Genomic DNA, 25,763 nt, shown 5'->3' on the forward strand with positions numbered 1-25,763 from the left:
GATGAGGTGCTGTTAGGTCTGTGTTATGTTGACGAACAACACAATCAATGATGCAAACCCCAAAAACTCTAGTTCTAATCCGGAAAATTGAATGAGCATATACATATTAGTAGAAGTTTAAAACATTGTAGCATATACTGAAACTAGAAGCCTTAATGATGTGAAAAATTAGTAGGAGGAACTCAAGAGTTATCTTACCGATAAAGGAGTAATACCGATCGCGTAAACCGGTCAATAGAGTTACCCAAGCCAAAAGCGTATTGTTCCATATAAGAGGAAACCGAACCGGGTTCAAGTTTCCATTATTTATCTTTTAATTCAATTAAATATAAATCCACATATCAGGATCTCTCTCTCTCTCCCCCAACTCGCGAACAAAGCAAACCCTAGATCATCAATCGGAGAGGAAGACGGCAGCTCTTCGTCGGCGATTCTTTCCACCGGCGGTGGCTAAACTTTCACAGATCTCTTCATCTCTGTAACATTCTGTACGCCTTCTCTCTCTTTTTCTTCGGTTTCGTGATCTATTACGGCTCTGTCTCTGTATTTCTCAGCTCTATCTTGGAGCCGCTGCTTCGTCTCTGTGTTTTATTGTCTCCTTTTGGGTGTGTCTCTATCTCTAATTTTTCTTTAGCTTTTGCTCTGTCTCCGATTTTATTATACTCACGTCTCTTTGGTTGTATCTATGTGATTATTCTTCATTCAAATTCAATAGCTGACTAAGATCTATGTGCTTTTATCTTCAATCGTTCTTGGATAATTCATTCCCTTGTATAGAAATCTATGGCTTTACAATTAGTTAAGTTCGTTTAGTATTTGATTTACATATCTGTGTGTTTGTGCTTGTTGATAAAGATTTTGTGTCAATTACTTTTGTGTGTTTGATTCTGTAAATTCAGGGTGGGACTTCTGCCATGGCTGAGCATTTGGCTTCAATTTTTGGTACCGAGAAGGACAGAGTCAACTGTCCCTTCTACTTCAAGATTGGCGCTTGCCGCCACGGTGACCGTTGCTCTCGTCTCCACAACCGTCCCACCATCTCCCCTACACTTCTCCTCTCAAACATGTACCAAAGGCCTGACATGATAACACCTGGTGTTGACGCTCAGGGCCAACCGCTCGACCCTCGCAAGATCCAAGAGCATTTTGAGGATTTCTTTGAGGATCTCTTTGAGGAGCTCGGAAAGTTTGGTGAGATTGAGAGCCTCAACATTTGTGACAACCTTGCTGATCACATGATTGGCAACGTATATGTTCAGTTTAAGGAAGAGGATCAGGCTGCAGCGGCTTTGCAGGCTCTGCAAGGTAGGTTCTATTCAGGGCGTCCCATCATTGCGGATTTCTCTCCTGTGACTGATTTCCGCGAAGCCACGTGTCGGCAGTATGAAGAAAACAACTGTAACCGTGGTGGCTACTGTAATTTCATGCACGTGAAGCTTGTTTCGAGAGAGCTGAGGAGAAAACTCTTTGGGAGGTATCGGCGGTCATACCGCAGGGGTAGCAGAAGCAGAAGCAGGAGCAGGAGCAGGAGTATTAGCCCCAGGCACAAGAGAGATTATGACCGGCGTGATCCTCCTCCTCACAGGGAATTCGGTCACCGGGACCGAGATCGCGAGTTTTACCGTCATGGAAGTGGGAAAAGAAGCAGTGAGAGGTCTGAGAGGCAAGACAGGGACGGTTCAAGGGGTAGGAGACCAGCAAGCCCTAAACGAGGAGGGAGCCCTGGTGGCGGGAGAGAAGGAAGTGAGGAGAGGAGGGCAAGGATTGAGCAATGGAACCGAGAACGGGAGGAGAAGGAAGAGGGAGGAGCTTAAAACTCTTGATTTACTCGAATCACAGTTGCTGCAATGTGGTTTCTTGTGCGTCTGCTTCTATGCGTTTGCTGATTGTTTCTGAGATCGGTAAAATCTGGCAATGGGATTTTCATTTGGTTGTTTTAATTTGGAACTTGAAATGAGTGGAACCAACTCCTTTAGATTATAAAAATGTTTGGGGTTACTTTCTTGTAGTTTTTTGATTAGGAAAAAAACCTTGTTGCCGCGTCCCCTTGTTATTGATATTCACCCGTGTTCCTTAGAACTTTGTACTATCGTCTGTTGGTCTAAAAGAGTTTTAGTTTTCTTTTAAATTGTCGTTTCTTCTTTTAAGTCTTTAATGCTTGGTTTGGTTGGAGAGATACGTAACGAGTCCCCTCTGTTCTCTTACTAATTCGGGTCAAGGATTGAGCAGTAAGTGGCTGTCACTCACTTGGGCCTCTCAGTGCATTGTTTGGGTTCAAAATTGACTTTTATTTACCCTTTTTCGCTCAAGTTCATATCGTTCGTTGCTTGGGTTTTGATTCCTCAACTTTGTTCAATTCATAACATTTTTGTTATGATATACATCTCATAGTTGGAGATGCGTTCTGTAAGAGCAATATGTACTATTTTAAGTCGTGGCCATTGGCCAATCATTAACTGAAATGTTATAAAAAAAAATACTTGAAATTTAACAAAACAAAACAAAAAGACTGGAACCCTGATTATCTAGTTCCAAAATGAATCATCCAACCACTTTGACCACAATAAGTTAATTACTCTTATCATATACTAATTTTTTTTTTGTCTAACTTCTTCCCAAATATTTATTTAACTAGATTAGAATCCGTGCTAAAGCACATGTTGAAATTCCTTTTATTTATATTATAATTTTAGAGTAAAATATAATTTATATGATTATTTTTAAAAGTTTTTTTTGGATAAAACATTATGCAATAAAATCATATGACTTAAAAAATACCTATTTTGTAAGTTTTATATTGTTAATTTTGTAATTTTATGTATGAGAAATGGTGATGTTTATTGTTTGTTTTTTTTTTTAATTTTTGAACATGTTTGGTGAAAGTTTTTTAATATGATCCGTGCTTAGTTAAGATTTTATTTTCAGTTACACAATAAGATCTCGGAAATCACGATTAAGTGTGATAAATTACCAAGATTTTATTTTTTTACGCCTAAAAATATTTTTTTTATGTCTAAGAGTATATATTTTGTAACAATACATGGAATACTAAAGATTTTATTTAGGAAATTGTATAAATCATTGAAATATTTTTTTTAAAAAAATTTTCTTTGGGATATTCTTAAGTATATTCATATAGTCCACGGATTGACAAATTAATCTATAATGTTTTTTTTTGGTAACATGTACTTCTGTTTTATACTTTTATTATATAGGGGATTTACCAATCATATGAATAATCTTAATCAACAAAACAATAAATGATTCACTAATTCTTCACTCAAACATCGCTACCACCGTCATCACCACCCCAATGGAACCGTCCTCCTACCTACCACCAACACCGAATGCCTCATCCCCTCGGCCACGGCGGTGTCATTTACTATAAAAACATGTTACTTTTAAAAGTACCAAACAAAAACATGTCTTTGTTTATTCTTACTTTTCATTGACTGAATATACAAAATATATTTACTGAACTTTATATCACATGAATTATCAATTATGGAGATTAGTAGATATATAGATTGACCACGTGTAGAAGTCTTTGCCGTCTTCCCTCGAGTGGATCGTATACTAGATTACTAGTAATAAACCCATACGAACTATTGTTAACTTTCTAAAAGTTATCTTACATGCATCATATATATACAACAGATATCGAAAATATCCATGGATTAAAAATTTCCAAATCGCTGCTCAATAGTTAAAGACTTAAAGTTAGCACCACGATTTCGATTAAAATTAAACCCTGACATCAGTAATTCAGAATCTCAACTGATAGCTCCAAAAAAAAAAAAAAAAAAATCTTCAAAGTTAATTATATAGGAGTTTGAATAATATATCAAGAAAATAAAAGACAACTTTGATATTCTATTTTGATTTTTAGCAAAAAAAAAAAAAGATTATGAGACTATAAGGTTCATAACTTTTTGGTTTTGTAATTTTTTTACCAGCATTTCTTTTTTCAATTAGTTAAAGGTTCTATTCGTTTTCTTTTTGTACATGGTTTTAGAACATATATGGTTCATTTTCATTCAAGCAAGCACTGTTTTTTTTTTTTTTTTTGTGTGTATCTTAAGACGAAAATATCAACAACAACATTCATATGTAATTCATAAATCCGGAAGATCATAGCTACATACTGAATTTAACCCTATATATACACCAAAATTAAGCAACTATAGCTATCAACTCATGCTCTAGACATTCATTATTAGATTAGACGACAGAAGCATTAATATAGATTATTAGATTTTAATAAATCTGAATCTAATAGACGAGACAATCTTTACCCCAAAAGTTTTTGTAATATATTAACAATGTCCCTTTTGATAATTATATAATTCGCATTACAAATGGAAAAAAGTAGACGAGACCATCTCTTTTGGGTTAAACAAAAAAAAACCCCAAAAAAGAAGAAAAACTAAAAAGAAATTAAGACGGATTGTTGAACAGCGTTGTAAAGTCCATTCCATGTAATAATACCTCAAATACAACACATGCGCATGTCTTGTTGCGTTTCTGTATATACGGTGTATGAAAATGGAAACTGAAGTATAATGATACTAAAATTAAAGGATATGATATAGATTTGTTGTTATTGTTATATAAAGATGAGGAATGGGGAAAGTCTGCTGGACAGTGATGCCCTAAATTTGAGAAAGCATATATTCCCCTGCTCTAAAGCCCTTTGTCCTCTTCTTAGACAACTTTAAAATAAAAACAATGCTTTCCCATGCTTTTAAGGACCCTCCTTTTAAGGCCTTTGTTCTCTACTTTTTTCTCTCCTTGACCCCAAAAAAAAAAAAAAAAAAAAAAAAAAGAGGTTATCTTTTTTCTTTCACAGCATATTAATAATTTATATGATTAACCAACCACGACCATTCTTTAATTTCTTTTGAAATCAATTTAATCATGAACCATCATCAGTGCATAGCCTTGTATTACGTGCTATATTATGTAGATACCTCTATTATTCGTGAAATAGTTACATTAAACAATAATATAATGTTGCTGCCACCAAAAAAAAAAAACAATACAATTATGTCTAGGCATCGCCTTTCCTATCAAACTATGCAATTTTGTTATGTTTGGCAGTTTGATTTTCGAAACCCATCATCGTAGAAAAATACATATTTGTGAACTGTAGAGAACAAAAAAAATCGTAGGAAGAGTACTGTATTATATATTTATATAGTAAAACTTCGAAATCTTAAACATTAGAAAAAGGTATGAAAAATGAAATGACCTTGTCATATAACACATCAAACTGTGTGAGATCTTGTCATATGAAATGAACGTTATAGTAATAGGAAAATACATGTTTAATGAAAAATGAATATATGGTTGAATGATGAAAAAAATGCGATATAAATAATTCTTATCATCAAACTGTGTGAGATCCATTAACGAGGACGATTGACCAGTTTATGAGTAATTCTGAACCTACACCTAGACGATATATGGCGTATTTTAATTTAGAAAGTAATGTGTTATGAAAGCGATTGGCGATGATGGAACCCTGATTGGTATAACAGATGTAAAACAAATTTAGATTCTACACCTAATACTATACTTTTGATATTAATGCATATATAATTTTTTTTACAAAACTTTTAAAAAGGCACACTATATACTAGATTAACACAATGTAGCTTTTCAAGATTTAAGGTCCAGTTGGATAATGGATAGAGGGTGCCATAATTTCTTGCTGTTCTAGTACAAATGGTGTATATGTGTGTGCATGCTATTTTAGTCTCCTCATGATGGAAATCTTCAAGAAAAGTCTGCTTGAGTTGCATTTTTTGTAGATGTTAATCTTGTCGCCTAACCCTGAGATGAATATTGAATCCCTCCATCTAAATCAAGAAATCGGATCCCATAAATCGTGATATAGATTGGTTATAGTTTTCTAGTTTTACTATAAAATTTAACTTGTTTTATTAAGAGTCTCAAACATTTTTGAGTTGATAAAATATTTAGTAAAAATTAAACTTAACCTTGTGTCCCATATTTACTATTTGTAATGGTGACAAAGATATTTAGACGAAAACTGGTAATCAAGTGGTTACTACTATCTTAGATACGTCTCAAGTAGTGAGTTCAAAATGTGGCCATTGTCCATTGACATAATAAAACCTAAGTTTCTATACTTTGCATCTCGTCTCAATTAGTTTAGGATACCATAATGACCGCAAGGACCCTCCATAGTCAAATAATAGAAGCATCAGATTTTTTTTTTGAGACAAACCCGCATGTGATATATGGTGTAGGGGCACTTTAGGGTTTCGGAACGTAAGTTTTTGTAATTTTGATATTCGATTTTTTCTTGATGAAAAACCAAATTGCGAGTGGACCAGTAAAAAATAGCTAATTGTTCGGATTAATATCGATTTAGATCCAGATCACTGATGTATTTTTTTTGCTAAAAAGGATATTGTAATAGCGTAACTATTTTTAAAGATTAGAAAAGAAAAAAAACAAAATAAACAAGATGAGATTTGTTGAGCGTGCAAGTAGCGATAAAATAGAGTGGAAAAAGAAACATAAAAAGTGAAAACAAAGTTTCCCCCATACTCTTTCCGATCTCATCACATTCTCCAACGTACGTGACTTTCTTCTGATGTGGAGTCTTGTTGCTCTATGTTATTTATTTTTCATTTTATTTTATACAAATACAAGTGAATTAATATGATCTAATTCCTAACTAATTGATAGATTAACTTAGTTGTTTTCCACACTACTAATTAGTTAATTAATTAAATCATTTCTTTTAGATGCGATCGAATTGGTGACAGCTTTATCAACAGTACAATACTCATTTTCGTAACTTATTGCACTTTTGAGTCACTAGATAAGGAATCATTTTATGTATAAAACGAGTTCGTCTCTCTTCTAAAAGCGTTCATTTCAACCATTAAAAATCAGTCAATCATAACATGAGATTATGAGAATATGACACATGTTCTTTCCAAACCAATAACAGAAAATTTCATCGCACGACACATTTTATGTGACAACCAATAAAAATTCGCCGTCTCTTCTATGCTAATGACAATCAACAAGCACCTTACCAAGTTATCTCTTGCGACTTGCATAAACTTTTTGCTTATTATGTCTGACCCTAAACCTTAACTACTATTGATTATAAGTTATCATTTTTTCAAAGAGTTAATTGTCTACTCTGAGAGCCCATCCGAAATATTGGTGACTATATATATGTGTATGTATTGTGGTCGTTGTATATAATAGTGACTATGATTATCGTATTACATGTCTGATGGTTAAGGAAGTGAATTATGCCGCTCTTCTCTAGTGTTCCAAATTGATGATTAGGGTTGAACCTTGTTAGAGATTGGAAAGGGGGCATCGGCGCCGACCACTTATGGTGAGGCGGCAATAGACCCATGGACCATGGTCATTCCATCAACTTCTGAGTTCTGATCTAATTTTCTGCGTGATATATGTACATCATTTGAGATGATTCAAAGTGCATTAATTTTTTTACAGTAGTGAATATTGTACTGAGTTTGATGAAATTTGCTTAAGGAGATGCTCGCCCCATATGAGATTCGACCTTAAAGGGGTCGTCTCATAGCTCAAGTAGGATAGATTCCTTAACCATATTTTAAAAGATCCCTGGTAAAATTCTTTTTGCTTATGTTCGGACATTTGCATCTATAACCTTTGGAAGATAGAAAGATACATTCTTTGCTACTTGACTCAAAACAAATAGGATAAATTTAATTACCAATTAAGCGAGAAAGACATTTAGAATATAACTGAGAAAGACATTTAGAATATATATATATATATACACATAATCATTTAGTATCATATATTTACAATACTTAGATGAATTAAGTTTAAATACTTGGATTGAACATTTCAATATATATCGTAGCTTCAGCCTGGTTTTGGAGGACTTGACGTCATCGTGACAGAGAGTGATGACTGCAGGTTTCATGTAATGTACTCCGTTGTAAATTATTTGGGTTTTTCTTATTCTAGCCACTTTCGTGGTGGTTCCTGCAACTACAATTATTCCACTTGATAAAAGTAATAAAGCCTACGAGATCATCATTTCCATCTATAGTAGCTAACTGCCTCCATTTTAAAGACACCAAATGAGTTTTGTTGTTGGCTTTCCAACTGAGTTTGTAACCTCAGAGACAAACTTTGTTACTTGGATCCTCAAAATAATAAAATAGAAGTTAGAGATATAAATTGTTACCTGTTTATAAAAGTGAATTAAAAACAATTCTTACGTATCAATTATGTAGAGATTTGTTTTTTCGAAGAATTATATATATAAATAATTTTCTATAATCTTTTACAAATATCTTATTTTCAAGTATTAACAAACGTATTCTCTCATCTCTTATATGTATATCAGTCAAAATATAATCAAAATATTTGATTATATTAATAAAAAGTTTTAAAAAATTATTCATGTCATTTTGTTTATTTCTTGTTTTTTCCCATTGAATCAATAATTATGAAAGACGCAATATTCAGTTACTCATCATTCCCATAAGCAATGGATTACTGATTTTTTATATGTATTTTTTTTGGGTATTACGAAAATCAACCAATCCTAAAAGAAAATTGTAATCCTCAGACGACGTTCCTAAAATGTGCAAGAAAACTAGTACTTCCCCGTGCTTCCGTTCCCTCAACTAACAGTTTGTATAAATCCTAGTCTTGGCTTACCAATTAAGGTTGAGATGGAGAAAATTTGACTTTACTGTTAAGTAGATTAATTTTAAACGAAAATAACAATAAGCAATTAGTGGGTTTGGGCTCAATGTACTTGGACTTGATATACATGATCTCCGTTATCATAATTACACATACACATGTACTCATTCCCAACATGAATTCAGACTACAAAAAGCAGTATTGTTATACATATATATATATATATAGAGAGAGAGAGAGAGAGAAAGCATTACATATCGTGGGGGTGAGAGTAGAGAGAGATGGATGGATGCCATCATTTCTCGTCTGAAGACAACTGTTGCAAAGCCTTGGGATCGAAGGCAGGAGCTTGGGACACTAATCATGGCTTTCAGGAATTATAATCATCTCCCTCTAATTGCAGGGAGTGTGAGTGAAAGGGCCTAAAAGCTACATTAGAAAATACAAATATATGTATATATATAAATACTGAAAAATAGAAAAGTAGGGCATATACTATATAGATAAAGCGAGTCCATGTATACATATTATTGTGTCTTTTTTTGTTATTGTTTTATTTTTTGTCACCAATGTTTTTGTTATTGTATTATTGAATGATTTTTCCCCTCCTTTCCTTTGAAGGTTGTGTATTGCTTTTCAGAATATAGGTACTTGAAATAGTCGAGAGAGAGAGAGAGAGAGAGATGCGTCAAGCTTCAAAAAAGCTAAGGTAATGTTATGTGATGCTTTTGAAAGGAATAGAGAACTTTGAGAGGGCACATATATACAATAGTCAATTTTAATTAATTACTTCATCTTAATCTCTTGGGATTTTCAAGAGAAACTCTTCAAAAAAATCATCTTTCTTTTTCATCTTTTTTTAGACACACACATATATATAATATACTCAGAGATCAGGTATAATAAATATATATATATATATATATAGCTTCATCATCTCTCTCATACATATATGGACTCTGCTAATCTCCATCCGCTTCATCAAGATCAATTACAGCTTGTGGGGTCTTCTTCTTCTTCTTCTTCCTTAGACAATAACTCTGACCCTTCTTGCTATGGAGCTTCTTCTGCCCATCAATGGAGCCCAGGAGGTATTTCTTTGTAAGTTTCCTTACACACTCTCTCTCCTCTGCTGTGTATATATACACATGTATATAGAGTTACACACATACATGTCCATGTATTATAATATCCATTTAGCACGTGTATGCTAATAGGTTTCTGCAGCTATTTGGGTGTTTTGAATATTCCTGGTATCAAGATGATGATATGAAGAATTTGGAATCTTTCTTCTTCTTTTTTGCTTCTTTTTTTTGGTTTTTGAAAGATAAGTTAGTGAAGAAGACATCAAGATAGAATTTAAGTGGCTGATAAAATATCATTTTTCTATTTTATTATCCTTCATAAATATTTATATAGATATGTAAATATAGATGGTACTCTGATTTTGCATTGATTCAAACTAAAGAAAAAAATTTGTGTTGTTTTTGTAACAGGAATAGTGTGAGCTTGAGTCATAACTATAACAATGAGATGTTAAACGCAAGAGATCACAACAGCAACAACACAAGTGAATGCATGAGTCTCTCCACCATCCACAATCACTCCTTGATCCAACAACAAGACTTTCCTTTACAATGGCCTAATCATGACCAATCTTCATATCATCATCAAGAAGGACTTCTCAAGATCAAAGAAGAGCTTTCCTCATCATCTATCTCAGACCAACAAGAAGGCTTATCCAAGTTCACAGACATGTTGAACAGTCCAGTGATCACAAACTACTTGAAGATCAATGAACACAAGGATTACACTGAGAAGCTTCTTCTCAAGACTATATCTTCTGGTTTCCCCACCAATGGAGACTATTGTAGCAATCTTCCCTCTTCTTCTTCTTCCTCTTCCCCTTCGTCTCATAGAGGCAATTTCAGTCAGATTTACCCGAGCGTAAACATATCGAGCTTGAGCGAGTCTAGGAAGATGACCATGGACATGAGTAACATCCCGAGACCATTTGATATGAACATGCAGGTGTTTGATGGAAGATTGTTTGAAGGAAATGTCTTAGTTCCTCCTTTAAATTCTCAAGAGATTAGTAATCTTGGGATGAGCAGAGGAGGCTTTCCTCCTTTTGGCCTCCCTTTCCATCATCATCTTCAGCAAACACTTCGCCATCCTTCTTCATCTCCTACTCATCAAGTAAGTATATTTTGAAATTACTTTTCATTTCCTTTATATCTTTTTTTTTTTTTTTTTTAAATTATAATTGATGGCTTAGAAGTATTGGTCTGACGGTGAATCTCGTGAAGTTAGTGCATCTGAAAACATTACGTTTAGGGCTCTAATTCTATATTATTTAACATATATACATTCTTTTCTGAATTTTAAAATGTAGTTAAATACAGTAAAACTGTTTAGTATGCATACGGCATGGGTTTTTCAACTTTAACCATATAATTTAAATTCACTCGTAAAAGAGGGTCTAAAATATTAGATTTCTGTTTAATTTTTTTTAAAAGCTAATATATTTGTTTCAACCTTTTTTATACACCGATGGAATATTATTTGCATAACTTTTTACATACTTAAAATCATATTCATAACGTTGATAAATCTCATGTTCATTATATTTTTGGCAAATCATAATAAAGAAAGTAAAAAAAATGTTAAACTGAAAAATAGCAAAATAAAAGACTGAAATATAATTATCAGGTAGTATATAGTTAGATTAATCTGATTAGTGTAAAGTGCGAGACCTTTGTGCAATATTGAAGCTTTGCAACAAAGTTACATGAATAAAGGGAAATTATGAAAAAAGAAAAGGGAGAATAATAATAATACATATATATATATATATATGTATACGTAAAAACTTTTAATATTTTCTTTAAGATTCATCTTTTACTTTGTTGTTGTGATTCTTGGTTGGAGGGCCAAAGCTTGAGCGATAAAAACCTTTTAACATAATTCATAAGCAGCTCTCTTTAAGCCTGAAACATCAACCTTTGTTCTCTCTTTTCTTTTCCTTTCTCTTTATTCCTTACTTTGTTTTATTGTCTTTTTATGAATCTCTTTTCTTAACATATTTTTTTCTCTCATTGTCGGGGGTGTTATAAACGTACAGTACTATTTTTATCCTTTACATCGGATAGCAATTATGAACGTTAATGATACTCTTACATATGCCTACATACACATGTGTGTCAGTGTGTGACTTACTTATTATGGGGTGTTTTTATTTGCATTGAAGATGGAAATGTTCAGCAACGAACCTCAAACAAGTGAAGGGAAGAGACATAACTTCTTGATGGCAACAAAAGCAGGCGAAAATGCTTCCAAGAAACCGCGCGTGGAATCACGCTCATCTTGCCCACCCTTCAAGGTTACTACTTTAATTTGTTTATTTATAATTTTATATATTTGTTATTTCATTATAATTCGAAGAAAAGAAACGAAAGCCTGGACAAAATTTAGATTGATTGCTCAATGTAGTGATTATATATACATATGTTGATGTTGGTAAATTTATAAAAAAAATAACAGGTGAGGAAAGAGAAGTTAGGAGACAGAATAGCAGCACTACAGCAGTTGGTTTCACCATTTGGGAAGGTAATTAGCAACACTTAATTTTCCCTATTTATTCCATCGGTAACTATTTAACTTCATTCCTTGAATATTTTTTTAGAGGATTTTTTTTATAACACTGTTAAATTTCTAAATCTGACGAACACATGGCAAGAGGACAGAACCCTCGATTTCTAAATCTTTCGTTGCAGTATTTAATAAACCGGGATTTTGTTCATTATGATTCCTAACCTTTTACTCTTTTAGAATATGAGGCCAGTCATTAATAATATATATACCTATATGAAAAGTAAATTTTATTACGAGAGATGTCTTTTTTTTTTACCATTTATATATATAAAGATAGTAAATTTAGTGATATATTAAAGAATTTTCTTTTGCACAAAAAAAAAAGAAAGAATTTTCTTAAGTAGATAAAATTGTTTTCACACTCGATTGCTGATGATTAATTTACATGCATGAGCTGAGTAAAATGATAAATTGCAGACAGATACAGCATCTGTATTAATGGAGGCAATTGGATACATAAAATTCTTACAGAGCCAGATTGAGGTACGTAACTTTTTTATGCATGCATCTTTATCAAAAAAAAAAAAAAAAAAAAAAAAAAAAAAAAAAAAAAAAAAACTTACATGCATGTCATTCACAACCGTATAATCCTATCCACCGTATAACTATGTGTACATATAGGAAAAAATGAAAACATATAATTCAAAGAATGATGTTGGAGTGGTACCTTCGGAGAATAGTTTAGATATAATCAATTCCATGGTAGTTCTAGACATTCTTCTTGATCCTCGTCAGTTGTCGTCCCGTTTGTCAAATATTCCCAAATTTTTATCAATTATTACTAAATGCAATATTATATATTAAGGAATTTGACATAAACTGAAATAATCAAACTTTTAAAAAGTATGGAGTATGGGCTAACTTATGAGAGCTTATATTTAATTAGTTCCATAGGGTTTGGCTTGCCTTTAAAGCAAGGGATTAGTTAGAATTTATCTTAATTATCTTATCATATATATATATATAACATCTTAGGCGCACTACGTAGTAATTAAGTACCTTTCTCCTATTTCTTTAATAATAACTTCAAATAATGGAAATTAGTTTATATAAGAGCTAATGATCATGGTCATCATTTTATAATATGTTGATAATTTTTATGACTCAAATGTCAAATAATTTGTTTTTGATGGACAGACTTTAAGCGTCCCCTACATGAGAGCATCTAGGAGCCGACCCGCAAAAGCCTCCCAGCTGGTATATACTATGAGAACCTATAACTCATTTACTAGTTTTTCATGAAAGATAATCACTCCTATTATATTTTTAGTCCACAAACTAAATTTACTTATTATAAATTGATTAGGGATCACAGCCACAAGAAGGGGATGAGGAAGAGACGAGGGATCTACGAAGCCGTGGACTATGTCTCGTTCCGTTATCATGCATGACTTATGTTACTGGAGATGGTGGGGACGGAGGAGGCGGTGTTGGTAGCGGGTTTTGGCCAACGCCACCTGGTTTTGGAGGCGGAACTTAGCCGTGGACTTAGTTAACGTCAAACCGTAGGACTATGAGTACATTTATCGGATTTGGTGGGTAGAAAAAGGAAGAAATGTTGAAGGTGGAGTATATTAGTTCTTTCATCTTTTTTTGGTTTTGGTCTATTTGAAAGTTTCGGTTTTGATGGTGGAGCAAAGTTGGTCGTCCTGATTAGAAAGAAGAAGTATGCCAGGATAGACCAGCTTTGATCCATATATCGTTAGTAATGAGACTTGAGGATATATATGTTTTTACTTACATGAAGGGCTGAGGGGCTAAATAATAAAGAGTTAATTGGCAAAAACATACATTTTTTAAACTTAATTTGAAACCCCATACATTTATTATTTACAATTTGAAAAATCTACCTTGACTACTGTTCAGCTATTTCTACAGTCTTTTTTACCATTCAAAACCCTACAGTAATTTAATAAATCAAGAAATAGGGAGAAAATGAAAGGTACAATAGCATCAAATGTAATTAATAAAACTGTTGAATGGCAAAAAAGGGCAGCTAAATAGACGAACAATGTTAAATGTGGGTTTCTCAAATTGTAAATAGTGAGTGTATCAATCTGATAATAATGTTTCAAAAACGTATATTTTCGCCAAATAACTCTTAATATATCAAATAGCTTTAATTTGGATTATTTTGTTCATTCTTTTGTAGATAAATTGTCAATATCATTAATAGATAGTACTGTTTTACTTTTAAAAAATAACAGATAAATTATTTAAAAAAATAATACTGGTGCACTTACTATAGTGCATATGATACAAGTTCTTAGAAATTTACGACATGTAGTAGGAACAAAAAAGAGTGTGTGATCAGTCAATCTGTCAGTGATAAAAGATGGTGTCTATATTATTAAGAAAAAATTGTGTGTTTTAGTCACTGACTCCAATTATCTACAAGATCACAACCGGTCAAGAATAGTTGACAAAGGTCAAACGGAGTTTAATTTGCTGTTAGAGAAGACGTCAACTTGTTCAGCTACGTTCACGGTTCACCTACCTATTTATTTGTCTCAGAAAACTCTGCTACTCACTATTAGATTACTTTGATCAGTTGATGGATGTCCAAGTCAAAAGGCAATACGATGTGCTGAGTCATTCCCCCAATCAGTTTTGGGAGTTCAAGGCACTGTCTCGTTTTGCTTTGATCTACTTCCTCTTTCTCGTTACATGACACCTCCCATTCTTCTTGCATCTACTGTTCTACCTTCGGTGTTGCAAAACAACAATAACGGATTCAACCCGTATTTGGTCTAAAAGGAATATTGGGTTGTCCCTAAACAAACCAACCAGCCAATGGTCCATGAAGTTGCCACTATTATTAGTGCAATATAATGTATTATTTATTTTTGAATGATAAAATAGAATTGATTTCAACAACAACAATAAAAATAAAAACGTGTTTTACCTTCCTCGCACCTTTATCCTACCCACTTGGGTCGGGCAGTGGTCCATGAACGGCACCATTTAAAATAGCCAATTCTCTCCACTCAAGCTGGCCCAATTATTCGGTTCCTATTCTCTTAACGCTTTTGGAAATTAAGGAGTATCCTACGTTTTGACTTTTGAAGGAAGTGTTTAAGATAAGGGAACGTACACAAAAAGTTTTCATTTCTAGTAATTTCGTCGGAATAATGATATGACTCACGTACTCACATAGATATGACTGTCACTAATGATCCCAAGAAATATATATATCCAAATTGTGAACGTTAAAATACTAACGGTATAGTGTTCCTAATACTAATAATATAATATTTCACGGCTTTATCCATTCCTTCGACAACATCTTCTTCTTCCCTGCGATAAACGTCTCCACTGTTGATCTAAACTCATCACTGCTCAGATCATCGATATCGCGCATCCGTCTCATGCTCCTGCAAGAAGCTCCCCGCACTTCAAGTCTCTCTGATCTAGACCTTCTGTAAACATGATGATCAGTAGCAGTACTCTCAGAAGTAGCTGGGGCCAGAACCATCATTTCACGCTTCTTCCTTATAGAATGAGCTGTCTCCGCCACAGAGCTGACCGCCCGGACCATCTCTCGCCTCATCGGTCGAGCCTCCACGGCGGCTAGAGTGACGGAGGTAAAGTCCGTCACTTGCTTTTCTTCTAAAACTATTTCTTCGATGATAGAATCCGAAACCATGGCGGAGGAGCAATACCCGTCAACGGGAGAGGTGGCGGAGGAGGAGGAGAAACCGCTAATAGGAGAGACGGCAGAGGAGGAAACGTATCGAAAATACATATCGGGTTGGGTTAGCTTCTGTTGGTTAGACAAGGAGAAGATAAGGGCGATGAGAACGTTCACGACTCCGAATATGTATATTCCGGCGCCTGTCAAACCACCAGAAATAATACGCCGTAGATACTCACCGGCGAAGAGAGTTGACGTTAACCAATAGAGTAGAAGCAACACCGCAACGAGAGCTTCGATTGCCGGAAGAACTTCAAGAAATTTCTCTTCCTCTCGAACTTTTTCATGGCGTCAACTTTCTCAGCCGCAACGTTCTCGGAAACAAACGAAGCCATTTTCTAAACTCTCTTGTAACTACCTTCCGGCTTAGATTTTATGGGAAAATGATGGTTTAAGTGCTAAAGTGGGTGATCACGTAGACTTGTGACTTGTCTTAATCACTTAGTTGATAATTTTATATAGAGATAAACAAAGACTCTATAATTGGTTCAATTATTGAAACAAACTGGATATACATATTTCTTTATAGCTTGGTCGTGGAAATTTCATGAGTAAAAAGCATTAGGTGAATAAAGCCAATTCCTGAAAATATAAAAGAAGTGAAGAATTAATAGAATCATTGGCGACAACTTGAATAAAGTAATATATAATAATGGACAAAAATGAGAAGAATGGTTGGAAAGAGTTGGCGATGAGAGGGAGAGGCAGGTGAAGCTGCACTGGACAGCAACGACCGGGCAAATATATGCACGGTTGGGCGACGTACACCGCCGGACGAAACTGACACGTGTTTAGTACCCATAATAATATTGTTGATTATTTTTGTAACCTTCAATTGCTACATTCATTGTACATACGTTTTTGAAATAATAGGGACTAGATTCATCATTGGTGAAATGCAACAAAAAAACAAAAAGTCCTCCGAAGTGTAAAAGTATATGTAACGTACGATAGAAAAGTGGGGGCATGTATATGATTCGAAGATGATTTGTGAGTATGGCTTACATGAAATTCACCTACATATAAATGAACCTTACAATATTTCACCCTTAACACAATCAAACAAAATTCTAAGAAGTCCCTCCAAGACCCAATTAAAAAACTACTCACACATAATAATTAAAAAAACTACTAATATAGAAACTAACGAAAGAAGACAAAAGTGAGAAAATAAAATTTGTGAAGTGCATAATTAAGAGAGTGAGAATGAGAAATCTGCTCTAATTGTCAAGAAGAAATGGAGACATCCTAAAAAAAATCTGATTAAATGAAAACAACTTGTGTTTTTTTTCTTGCCTATCGGAAAAGTATGTATAAAACATTAAAACATAGAATTTTGAGATGAGCAATAACTGTTGTATTAAGTGAAAAGTTGATGTTAAACAAGTATTATGAGTTGACTTGTGTGTGAGCCAAATAGACTTGTGAAAAGTCAAAGATACAATAGTGCTGCTCGAAAAACAATTTACACCTTTCAAACGTTACAGGAAGTGCGATATATGCTAGAAACCAATTAATAGGTAAATTCTAAATACATAATAAAAAATTCCTTAGCACATATATTAACCAACTTACATAACTAGAGATTGCTTTCCAAGAAAATAGCAAATACCATAGACACTAATATTTTTCTTTTGCTATTTCCTGCAAATTTTGGCTCTGGTTTAGTGATTTGTAAACATGCCATGTGAAAATCATCTTATGGTTATTATAATCATAAAGTTCAACGAAATCACACTGTTTAATTCCAATTAAAAAAAAAACTTTTGGAGATAATTGCTATTTTATGCATAGTGACAAGTAAAGATATTAAAATATTGCAAAAGCGGGCTCGGTTTTCAAACCCTTATAGATTTGTTTGTTTTGCTTTTTAATAAGAAAAAATCTGAAGGTTGTTGTGTGCGGTGCTCTCGTCAGAAAAGATCACGAGTATCTTCTTCTTCTTCATCACATTAAACTTGTTTCTCTTATTTGTCTGTTGATGATCTCTCTCTCGTATAAGTCATAACTCCTCCTTTCTCTTTCGCACTGCTACAAAAAAAAAAAAAAAAAAAAAAAAAGGTTAAAGCTCAGTCACTCAATTCTCACCACTTGAGAGAGAGAGAGAGAGACTACTTTAAGGTGTTTTCATTGTGGGACAAAATTAGTCGACTTCTCTCGATTTTATATCTGTTCTTCTCTTCTTTAACACTGTTCTGTTTTCACAAACCCCAAAATCGAATCTGGGTTTTTTTAAAGTTCCATTTTTTTTTTGATCTGGGTATTATTACTAAAGCTCATCTTTTTAGAATCTGATCTACCTCTTCTTCTACTTTAGTATTACTTCACAAATTTGTAGAATCTGCGTTGTTCTGGAAATATGGAGTCTTGCTGTCCAGCCATGAAGCTAAACCACTGTTCGAGTCCCTTTGGTGGTTTGAACAAAAGTGGTGTTTCTGAGAGGGTAAGTGCATTCTGGGGAGCCGAAGTTGTCAAGGCCAATAATCTGAGGACACAGACAATTAGGAGTGGACCTCAGAAGATTCAGACAAACCTCATTCGCTCCGTTCTCACCCCATTTGTTGATCAAGAGTCTAATGTAAGTGTATGGGTTTTAGTTTATGTTATGGCATTGAAATGCATGTCCACGACCACAATTGTTAGTTCTACTGGTCAATTTGAATCTACCTAGCATCAGAGAACCCTCAATTCTGTTTAGTTGGGAACTGATTTGGACTGTTGTTGAAATTGGCTTCTGATGGTGTTAAGATGGCTGCTCAGACTTGTTGTCCCTGTTGTGAGGGATGCATTAATAACAAGGGTTTGGATTTTGAGGGTTTAGACTAGGGGAAGAGTGACTCTCATTATTCAAGGTTTTCTGGTTTGGTGAAATGAATAAGAACAGTAATTTTACAACTTCCAGCTTAACTGTAGTCACTGAGTAGCTTTTTTTTTTCTTCCAAGTTCTGTTTTTTCACGTAAAGAATGTATTTTTCAGGAACCTCTGTTGAGAACTCAAAATGCTGACCCAAAGAATGTAGCGTCTATCATACTAGGTGGTGGTGCTGGGACTCGCCTCTTCCCTCTTACAAGCAAGAGAGCTAAACCTGCGGTGAGGAGGTTTTGTTTGCCTGTTGTTTTTTTTTTTGATGATTCTTCTGATTTACTGTCAATGAGGTTTCTAACTAGTTAATAATTTGTAGGTGCCAATTGGAGGGTGTTACAGGCTGATAGATATACCAATGAGCAATTGCATCAACAGTGGTATTAGAAAGATCTTCATCTTAACTCAGTTCAACTCCTTCTCTCTCAATCGCCACCTTTCTCGTACTTACAACTTTGGCAATGGAGTCAATTTCGGTGATGGTTTTGTTGAGGTGATAGCATTACCTGCCATAGATTAGATTTGTCTTTACCGTGTTTTTCTTTGCATGTTAAAGTATCTCTTCTTTGAATGATTAGGTTCTTGCGGCAACCCAAACTTCTGGAGATGCAGGAAAGAAATGGTTTCAGGGAACTGCTGATGCCGTTAGGCAGTTTATATGGGTCTTCGAGGTTTTGTTTTGTCTTTCATCTCACAGAAAGTAATCTTGTCGGTGTGGTATACATTGTTAGACACATAATTTGGTTATGTTAATGCAGGATGCCAAGACAAAGAATGTGGAACATGTCTTGATCCTGTCTGGGGATCATCTCTATCGAATGGATTACATGAACTTTGTCCAGGTTAGACTTATTCGTCTTATTTGCCAACACTGAGCTCTACATGTGAACTTCGTTTCATTTTATTGTGTGTCTTTTGCAGAAGCACATTGAGTCAAATGCTGATATCACAGTTTCTTGTCTTCCCATGGATGAGAGGTGTGTCTGACGATCATTAACTATGTTCTTGCCTTACTTTTATTTGATGAACTTATTTGGTTCTTTATCTTATTGACAGCCGTGCTTCGGATTTTGGTTTGCTTAAAATTGACCAGTCTGGAAAAATCGTTCAATTCTCAGAGAAGCCAAAGGGAGATGACTTAAAGGCAATGGTAAGGATTTCTTATTTTTTTGTCAGAACTTTCACTACACAAAGTTAAAACTCAACTCATATTATTACTTGCAACAACATTACGTAACTTAGTGTTTTTCGCGTTTTCAGCAAGTTGACACTTCAATTCTTGGGTTACCACCAAAAGAAGCTGCAGAGTCCCCGTACATTGCATCGATGGGTGTTTATGTATTTAGAAAAGAGGTGTTGCTAAAGCTTCTAAGGTCAAGTTATCCTACATCCAATGACTTTGGTTCTGAAATTATCCCGTTGGCCGTTGGGGAGCACAATGTCCAGGTCTGTCGTTTGTTTTGCATGTTTAGCATATCACATCATCAATCAATATTTGTATTTCCTCTGACCTTTATTTATTAACTTGCGGCTACATACAAAACGAAAATGGCTAGGCATTTTTGTTCAATGATTATTGGGAGGATATTGGAACCATTGGATCATTTTTTGATGCCAATTTGGCCCTCACGGAACAGGTTTTCCCCGACACTATTGTTTAAAAACTACAGAACAGTTTCACAACTCCCGGTGAAACCTAATCATTTCTGTTTTTGGCAGCCTCCTAAATTCCAGTTTTACGATCCAAAAACACCATTCTTCACTTCTCCAAGATTCTTGCCACCTACCAAAGTTGATAAATGCAGGGTACGATTCTTGAATCCGTTTATTACCATGTTTCAGTTGATGATTTATGTGGTGATACTAACGTTTCAAAAATTTATTCTGGAACTGCAGATACTTGATTCTATAGTCTCACATGGATGCTTCTTGAGAGAATGCAGTGTGCAGCACTCTATTGTGGGCATACGATCACGTATAGAGTCTGGAGTAGAGCTTCAGGATACGATGATGATGGGAGCTGATTTCTACCAAACAGAAGCTGAAATCGCGTCTCTGCTGGCTGAAGGGAAAGTTCCGGTTGGTGTCGGCCAGAACACCAAAATCAGGTGAGCTTTCCACATCTAAAAGAAAAGACTAGTCTGATATGCTGATAAGGTTTTGAATAATCTAATCATATAGCATTCATCGTCCTGCTTGTGTTTACTAAATACAGGAACTGTATCATCGACAAGAACGCCAAGATCGGGAAGAACGTGATCATAGCGAATGCAGATGTATGTTTTCGCAATTATATATTTCTGTTAAAATTTAAAGAATCCGTTGGTTGATATCTTGGTTGTGACAGGGGGTGGAAGAAGGAGATAGGCCAGAGGAAGGGTTTCACATAAGGTCAGGCATCACCGTTGTGCTGAAGAACGCCACCATTAGAGATGGTCTGCATATTTAGCTTTTAAACCTTCACTGATTCTTGTGAGAGATTTTGTAAGGAGACACGTTAGTTACTATTCCGATCAATAATTTTAATAAACAAGAGAGTGTACAACCTACTCCATATAGGCAATAAGAAACCAATATAGCACATGTTACGGATTCAAACCTATCTAAATCTGATTAAATAGATTTTCCTCTTAATTAACTTATTTTCTTTTTATAAATTGTAGAGATATTGTGTAACAGAATATCACACAATATATATCCTCTTCGTTTAGTTTTTCTTTTTCTTTTTCTCTCTCGTAAGTCATATTTCTAAACTCTTCTCCATCCCAAGTCTTGTCCAGTCTTCTCCTCCAATGATTAATTGGAATGAAAGAGGGGTGGAATCTCCGTATCAAAAGATTTGCTGGGAGCTTTTAAGAATTTACGAGGAATCGCTTCCCTTGGGTGATTATTCACATGAAACCATAACATCTTTAATTTCTTCTGAATTGCTAGCCCTACAAGATGAGTTTGGAAGATTTGGTGTCTCTGATTCAAGGGTTCATCAACAGCCTCTACAAGATAATCATCAATTTCCCCTGAACAGTGGGGATCAAGGTATGAACAATCGTGAGAACTGGTTTCCTTCAGATTCTCAGCCAAAAACTAGACGAGAACTGAGTAGGTCTGATGCTCCTAAGCCATATAACTACGATTTTCATGAAGGTAATACTCGTGGTAGTGGTAGTGCCATGGGTTCTCAATATACTTCCTTGAATGGAAATTTTGGAGACGTTCCTTTTACCCCAAGTAATCCTTTCTATGACCACCCTTGGAGTTATGTATTTGGTTATAATAAAATCCACACTAATCATGATACTATCTTATCATGTGCTAAAGACCGTTTAGAGTCTCGTGTGTTGCAAGATGTGATTGCCAAGGGTTCAAAGGAGACAGTTGATGAGATATTTGATAATTTGATCTCACATGTATGTGAACTGATGATTGACCCTTTTGGCCATCAAGTCTTTCAAAAGCTTCTAGAGAAATGCACCGTTGAACAGATTACTCGGGTTTTGGATACACTCACTCAACAACCTCATCAGTTTGTTCGGGTTTGTGTCGATTCACACGGGTACACATGAATTTATGAGAAATAGTCTCACTAACAGCATTTTTATTTAACTTGTACTTTTTTTTTTGAGATAACAGATCCCATGCAATACAAGCTTTGATGCAAAATCTTTGTTCTATAGAGCAAATATCTCGGTTCATGGCTACTCTATGCCATGTTGCACTTCGATTAACCAAGAATGTTAATTCTAATGTGATTATGTTTTGCCTCAACCAACTCTCTCCTTCACATAGCAAAGTAAGCATCTCAACAATATTTATGAAAACCAACATGTTTTTTTTTCCATTAAATTCATAGTGACGTCTTTTTTATTGATGTCGTTTAAAAACTATAAGATAACCTCACCTACATAGCTTTCCAAACTATTTGTGTTTGGTTGATATTTGAATAGACTACTAGTACTAGGTGAGTAAAAGTGTAACAAAGACTTTACAGCTCTCTTGCTTATCTTATAAGAAAATGAGTAAATTTTATTGTGTAAACCGGTTTGAACTTGTTTAATTGTGATTTTATATTCTTTTTTTTATGTGTGGTCTCTTCTATATATGACGACAGTATCTTATGGGAGTGATTGTTCAACACTGTTACGAAATTGCAACTGATCAACATGGATATTTTTTGATTAAACAATGCATTGGACAATGCTCTCGAGAGCTAAGAGACATTTTGATTAAGGAGATAATCACTAATGCTTTGAGACTATGCATGAATTGTTACGGGTAAAATAATATTTTTGATACAAGTTTTATGAAGTTTTGCTAATCATTTTCTATATATCACATTTTTACTCACACATCAAAATCTAATTTTCTACTTATCAGAAACTACTTGGTGCAATATGTGTTGGAGTTGGAAGATTATCAGGTGGCAAGGGCTCTCTCAAAACATCTTGATGGAAACTACGTGCAACTCTCTTATGACAAGTATGGGAGTCATGCGGTGCATAAGTGTTTGAAAAGCAGAGAGTTTTGCTCTAGGAGGATCATAACGGAGTTGTTAAGTGACATTGATTCACTTCTTGTAAATCCTTTTGGGAATTATGTGATTCAGACAGCGTGGATTGTATCCCAGGTAAGAGATAAACATGATTTAAACTCGTTTAATGTGGATTTAATGTATGTATAAACGTATCTTGTGTTTGGTACTGTTTTGTAGGATGATGTGCAAAACGTTTTGTTGTACCATATAAACAGAAATGTTCCGTTCATGAAGTGCAACAGATATGGGAGAAAAGTACTAGAGAAACTCAATCTTAGGACGTAGGAGAATTTATCCATTAATGTAGTGTAGGTTTATGTGAGTGTTGTCAATGCTTCTTTGTTAGTTCTTAACTTATATATGCTTTAAGGTTTGTGTATTAGGTCTCATACTCTCATTAGTGAGAGTCATTCATCTACTTGCCATTAACTATGCTTTTGAAAGTGCTCCAAAAACATATATCTTCATTCCGCTGAGTTAGATACTAAGGCTTTGCTGATTTGTTGATTGCACTACACTACATTAATGGGTTTGGAAACATAAGGATAATTAAAATTTAAACGTACGTAATCCAGTAGTACCCATAAGGCTCTAACGGCCGTATGCAATTATGTTTTAGCTAATAATACATTAATTCCTTGAGAGAGGGGTCAAACGAAATCTATTATATCCCCATAGAGATCACTTTTGAAAACTTCATATGACTATATCTAACTTATCATACGGCTGCATCACTTAAGACAATAAGACATCAAGAGTACGAAAACAAGACACGAATATACAATATGCATGGAAGAAAGCCCCTTTAGTATATATATATATAACCATTGATACTCAAGATTGTGGAGATATTAAATTGATTAATGTCCTTCTTTTGTTAAGTAATGTCCATAAAATTGTTTGTTTTTTTTTTGGTTTTTAATCTGTGTGTTTCACTGTTTTGGGTCACTCAAAGATTTTATGCAAAAAAGTTGTCATTATCAATGGACCAAACTCGCATGCTCAACGTTTATCATCACCATGTATAATTACATACACCGACTCCTTTTATTAATTTATTATTTCATTTGTATTTCCTAGTCTCATGTCACCGTTACTTCGCGCCTCACGTTGACGATATGACAATTTCATCATGACAAAAAGATAAGGAATATTTTTATCATCATCATCATATGCACCTCTCTTTTTTGTTTTCCCTCAATAGCTACCAGAAAAGAGCACAAACTCACACAAGTTTGCTCAAGTGGGTATAGGCTTCTTCTTTACATGTTGCAGAATGAAAACCTGAATCTATATCCAAATATATATATATATATATATATGCAAGTTGTAGATGACAAAAAATATATTTGAAGAAACAATCATTTGATCTTTTTTTGTGTGTGTGTGTGAGAGAGAGCAGGACTGTTTAGTACTGATTTTTGGTAATTCGTATTACGCTTGTGTTTTATAAAATCACTATAGATCGACAAATTTAGAAAATACATTGACTAAGTTGATCCTTGTTAGCACGACAATGTCTCTTTTATATATTTGTGTTTGTTACGCTTTTGTCGTCACGCATAAAATACTTTATCAAAACCATGTATGAATCTATTTTATTAATCTTCACTTATATCATCCATAATTATTTGTAACTATTACCTTCTTTTCCAGTTTGATAACTTATTTATCATTTTTGTTGAACCTTCAAAAGCGCACTTGAGAGAATGAAAATGAGTAGTACCATCGAACATGGTTATTGTGAGGTTAAAATGAGAATGAGTAAAAAAATTACAACCATAGTCGTCTATTTTTGTGGAATAACCATTCTAATTTGGTCCCATGAATCTTGGCCTCTAACTAATTAAAAATTCTCTACAAAAGTAAAAGACTATTTATATCACAAAAAAATTGTGTTATGCTAACCTTTTGTGACTTATGCTCAAGCTCATGCACATCATACTCGTCTATATATTGCTTTTAGCATCATCACACTCAACTGCTTTGTTTTGACTTTAATTTCCATCTCTAATAAGGGCATGCCTTTCGTGTTCCTTAAGGCTAATTGCTCACTAATTTCTGCTGCTTTCGAATAAAATATTATCTATATATGTTAAAAAGGGGTATAATATGTATATATGATATGATTTACAATATATTAAATTTTATTTTTCTTTTGAATAAAGCAATGAAACACCAATTATATTTATTTATTTAATCAAATCATGGTGGTTTAAGAGCTGGACTTCAAAGTACCAAAATTTGAATTTCCACTGTATCAATTCATAGTTAGTCACTGTTAATGCGTTGATCAGCAAAATTATATGGCATTTTAA

The 25,763-nt window shown here is 34.2% G+C and overlaps 6 protein-coding genes across 9 annotated transcripts; 4 read left to right on the forward strand and 2 right to left on the reverse strand.

Annotated features, from left to right (window-relative positions):
* The first annotated feature begins 301 nt into the window (after positions 1–301).
* Positions 302–2,128, forward strand: ATU2AF35A (U2 snRNP auxiliary factor small subunit). 2 transcript variants are annotated; one of them, XM_010462218.3, is made up of 2 exons: positions 302–488; positions 900–2,128. In XM_010462218.3, exon 2 carries the CDS (start codon positions 915–917, stop codon positions 1,812–1,814), a length of 900 nt encoding a protein of 299 aa, XP_010460520.1. In that variant the 5' UTR covers positions 302–488; positions 900–914; the 3' UTR covers positions 1,815–2,128. The 2 variants fall into 2 exon arrangements, with proteins under 2 accessions (XP_010460520.1, XP_010460521.1); XM_010462219.3 differs by having other exon boundaries at positions 333–605.
* On the reverse strand, positions 319–916 carry LOC104743562 (uncharacterized). The gene is given in 4 exon segments (XM_019235513.2): positions 319–567; positions 569–683; positions 826–842; positions 908–916. Coding segments are annotated over 4 exon segments (390 nt in total).
* Positions 2,129–8,851: 6,723 nt separating the features above from the next.
* Positions 8,852–14,143, forward strand: LOC104741371 (transcription factor bHLH110). 3 transcript variants are annotated; one of them, XM_087484751.1, is made up of 8 exons: positions 8,852–9,412; positions 9,701–9,804; positions 10,200–10,902; positions 11,954–12,085; positions 12,247–12,312; positions 12,775–12,840; positions 13,495–13,554; positions 13,664–14,143. In XM_087484751.1, exons 3-8 carry the CDS (start codon positions 10,237–10,239, stop codon positions 13,835–13,837), a joined length of 1,164 nt encoding a protein of 387 aa, XP_087340877.1. In that variant the 5' UTR covers positions 8,852–9,412; positions 9,701–9,804; positions 10,200–10,236; the 3' UTR covers positions 13,838–14,143. The 3 variants fall into 3 exon arrangements, with proteins under 3 accessions (XP_087340877.1, XP_087340876.1, XP_087340875.1); XM_087484750.1 differs by having other exon boundaries at positions 9,228–9,412; positions 9,690–9,804; XM_087484749.1 differs by lacking the exon at positions 8,852–9,412 and having other exon boundaries at positions 9,497–9,804.
* Positions 14,144–15,410: 1,267 nt separating this feature from the next.
* Positions 15,411–16,488, reverse strand: LOC104741372 (uncharacterized). Its single transcript, XM_010462221.3, is given in 2 exon segments — positions 15,411–16,299; positions 16,302–16,488. Coding segments are annotated over 2 exon segments (771 nt in total). The 5' UTR covers positions 16,387–16,488; the 3' UTR covers positions 15,411–15,613.
* A 1,302-nt stretch (positions 16,489–17,790) lies between these two features.
* Positions 17,791–21,548, forward strand: APL2 (ADPGLC-PPase large subunit). The gene is made up of 13 exons (XM_010462223.2): positions 17,791–18,629; positions 19,029–19,142; positions 19,234–19,407; positions 19,493–19,585; positions 19,673–19,756; positions 19,836–19,891; positions 19,971–20,064; positions 20,175–20,360; positions 20,471–20,551; positions 20,634–20,720; positions 20,811–21,022; positions 21,130–21,190; positions 21,262–21,548. Exons 1-13 carry the CDS (start codon positions 18,411–18,413, stop codon positions 21,361–21,363), a joined length of 1,563 nt encoding a protein of 520 aa, XP_010460525.1. The 5' UTR covers positions 17,791–18,410; the 3' UTR covers positions 21,364–21,548.
* A 61-nt stretch (positions 21,549–21,609) lies between these two features.
* On the forward strand, positions 21,610–23,730 carry LOC104743563 (pumilio homolog 15-like). The gene is made up of 7 exons (XM_087484752.1): positions 21,610–21,892; positions 21,968–21,972; positions 22,015–22,467; positions 22,545–22,704; positions 23,023–23,186; positions 23,289–23,538; positions 23,623–23,730. Exons 1-7 carry the CDS (start codon positions 21,707–21,709, stop codon positions 23,728–23,730), a joined length of 1,326 nt encoding a protein of 441 aa, XP_087340878.1. The 5' UTR covers positions 21,610–21,706.
* The last annotated feature ends 2,033 nt before the right edge of the window (positions 23,731–25,763 follow it).

This window comes from Camelina sativa, chromosome 14, assembly GCF_030686135.1.
Source record: "Camelina sativa cultivar CO46 ecotype springtype chromosome 14, ASM3068613v1".
Lineage (NCBI taxonomy): Eukaryota > Viridiplantae > Streptophyta > Magnoliopsida > Brassicales > Brassicaceae > Camelina > Camelina sativa.

Excerpts from the sequence above, each read along its gene's own strand:
- APL2 (XM_010462223.2), top strand. The coding sequence starts at position 18,411 with ATGGAGTCTTGCTGTCCAGCCATGAAGCTAAACCACTGTTCGAGTCCC. Across the intron at positions 18,630-19,028 it reads TTGTTGATCAAGAGTCTAAT|GAACCTCTGTTGAGAACTCA; the intron begins GTAAGTGTATGG and ends TGTATTTTTCAG. Across the intron at positions 20,721-20,810 it reads CCAAAGTTGATAAATGCAGG|ATACTTGATTCTATAGTCTC; the intron begins GTACGATTCTTG and ends CTGGAACTGCAG.
- ATU2AF35A (XM_010462218.3), top strand. The coding sequence starts at position 915 with ATGGCTGAGCATTTGGCTTCAATTTTTGGTACCGAGAAGGACAGAGTC.
- LOC104741371 (XM_087484749.1), top strand. The coding sequence starts at position 9,656 with ATGGACTCTGCTAATCTCCATCCGCTTCATCAAGATCAATTACAGCTT. Across the intron at positions 10,903-11,953 it reads CTTCATCTCCTACTCATCAA|ATGGAAATGTTCAGCAACGA; the intron begins GTAAGTATATTT and ends TTTGCATTGAAG. Across the intron at positions 13,555-13,663 it reads CCGCAAAAGCCTCCCAGCTG|GGATCACAGCCACAAGAAGG; the intron begins GTATATACTATG and ends TAAATTGATTAG.
- LOC104743563 (XM_087484752.1), top strand. The coding sequence starts at position 21,707 with ATGATTAATTGGAATGAAAGAGGGGTGGAATCTCCGTATCAAAAGATT. Across the intron at positions 23,187-23,288 it reads CTATGCATGAATTGTTACGG|AAACTACTTGGTGCAATATG; the intron begins GTAAAATAATAT and ends TCTACTTATCAG. Across the intron at positions 23,539-23,622 it reads CAGCGTGGATTGTATCCCAG|GATGATGTGCAAAACGTTTT; the intron begins GTAAGAGATAAA and ends ACTGTTTTGTAG.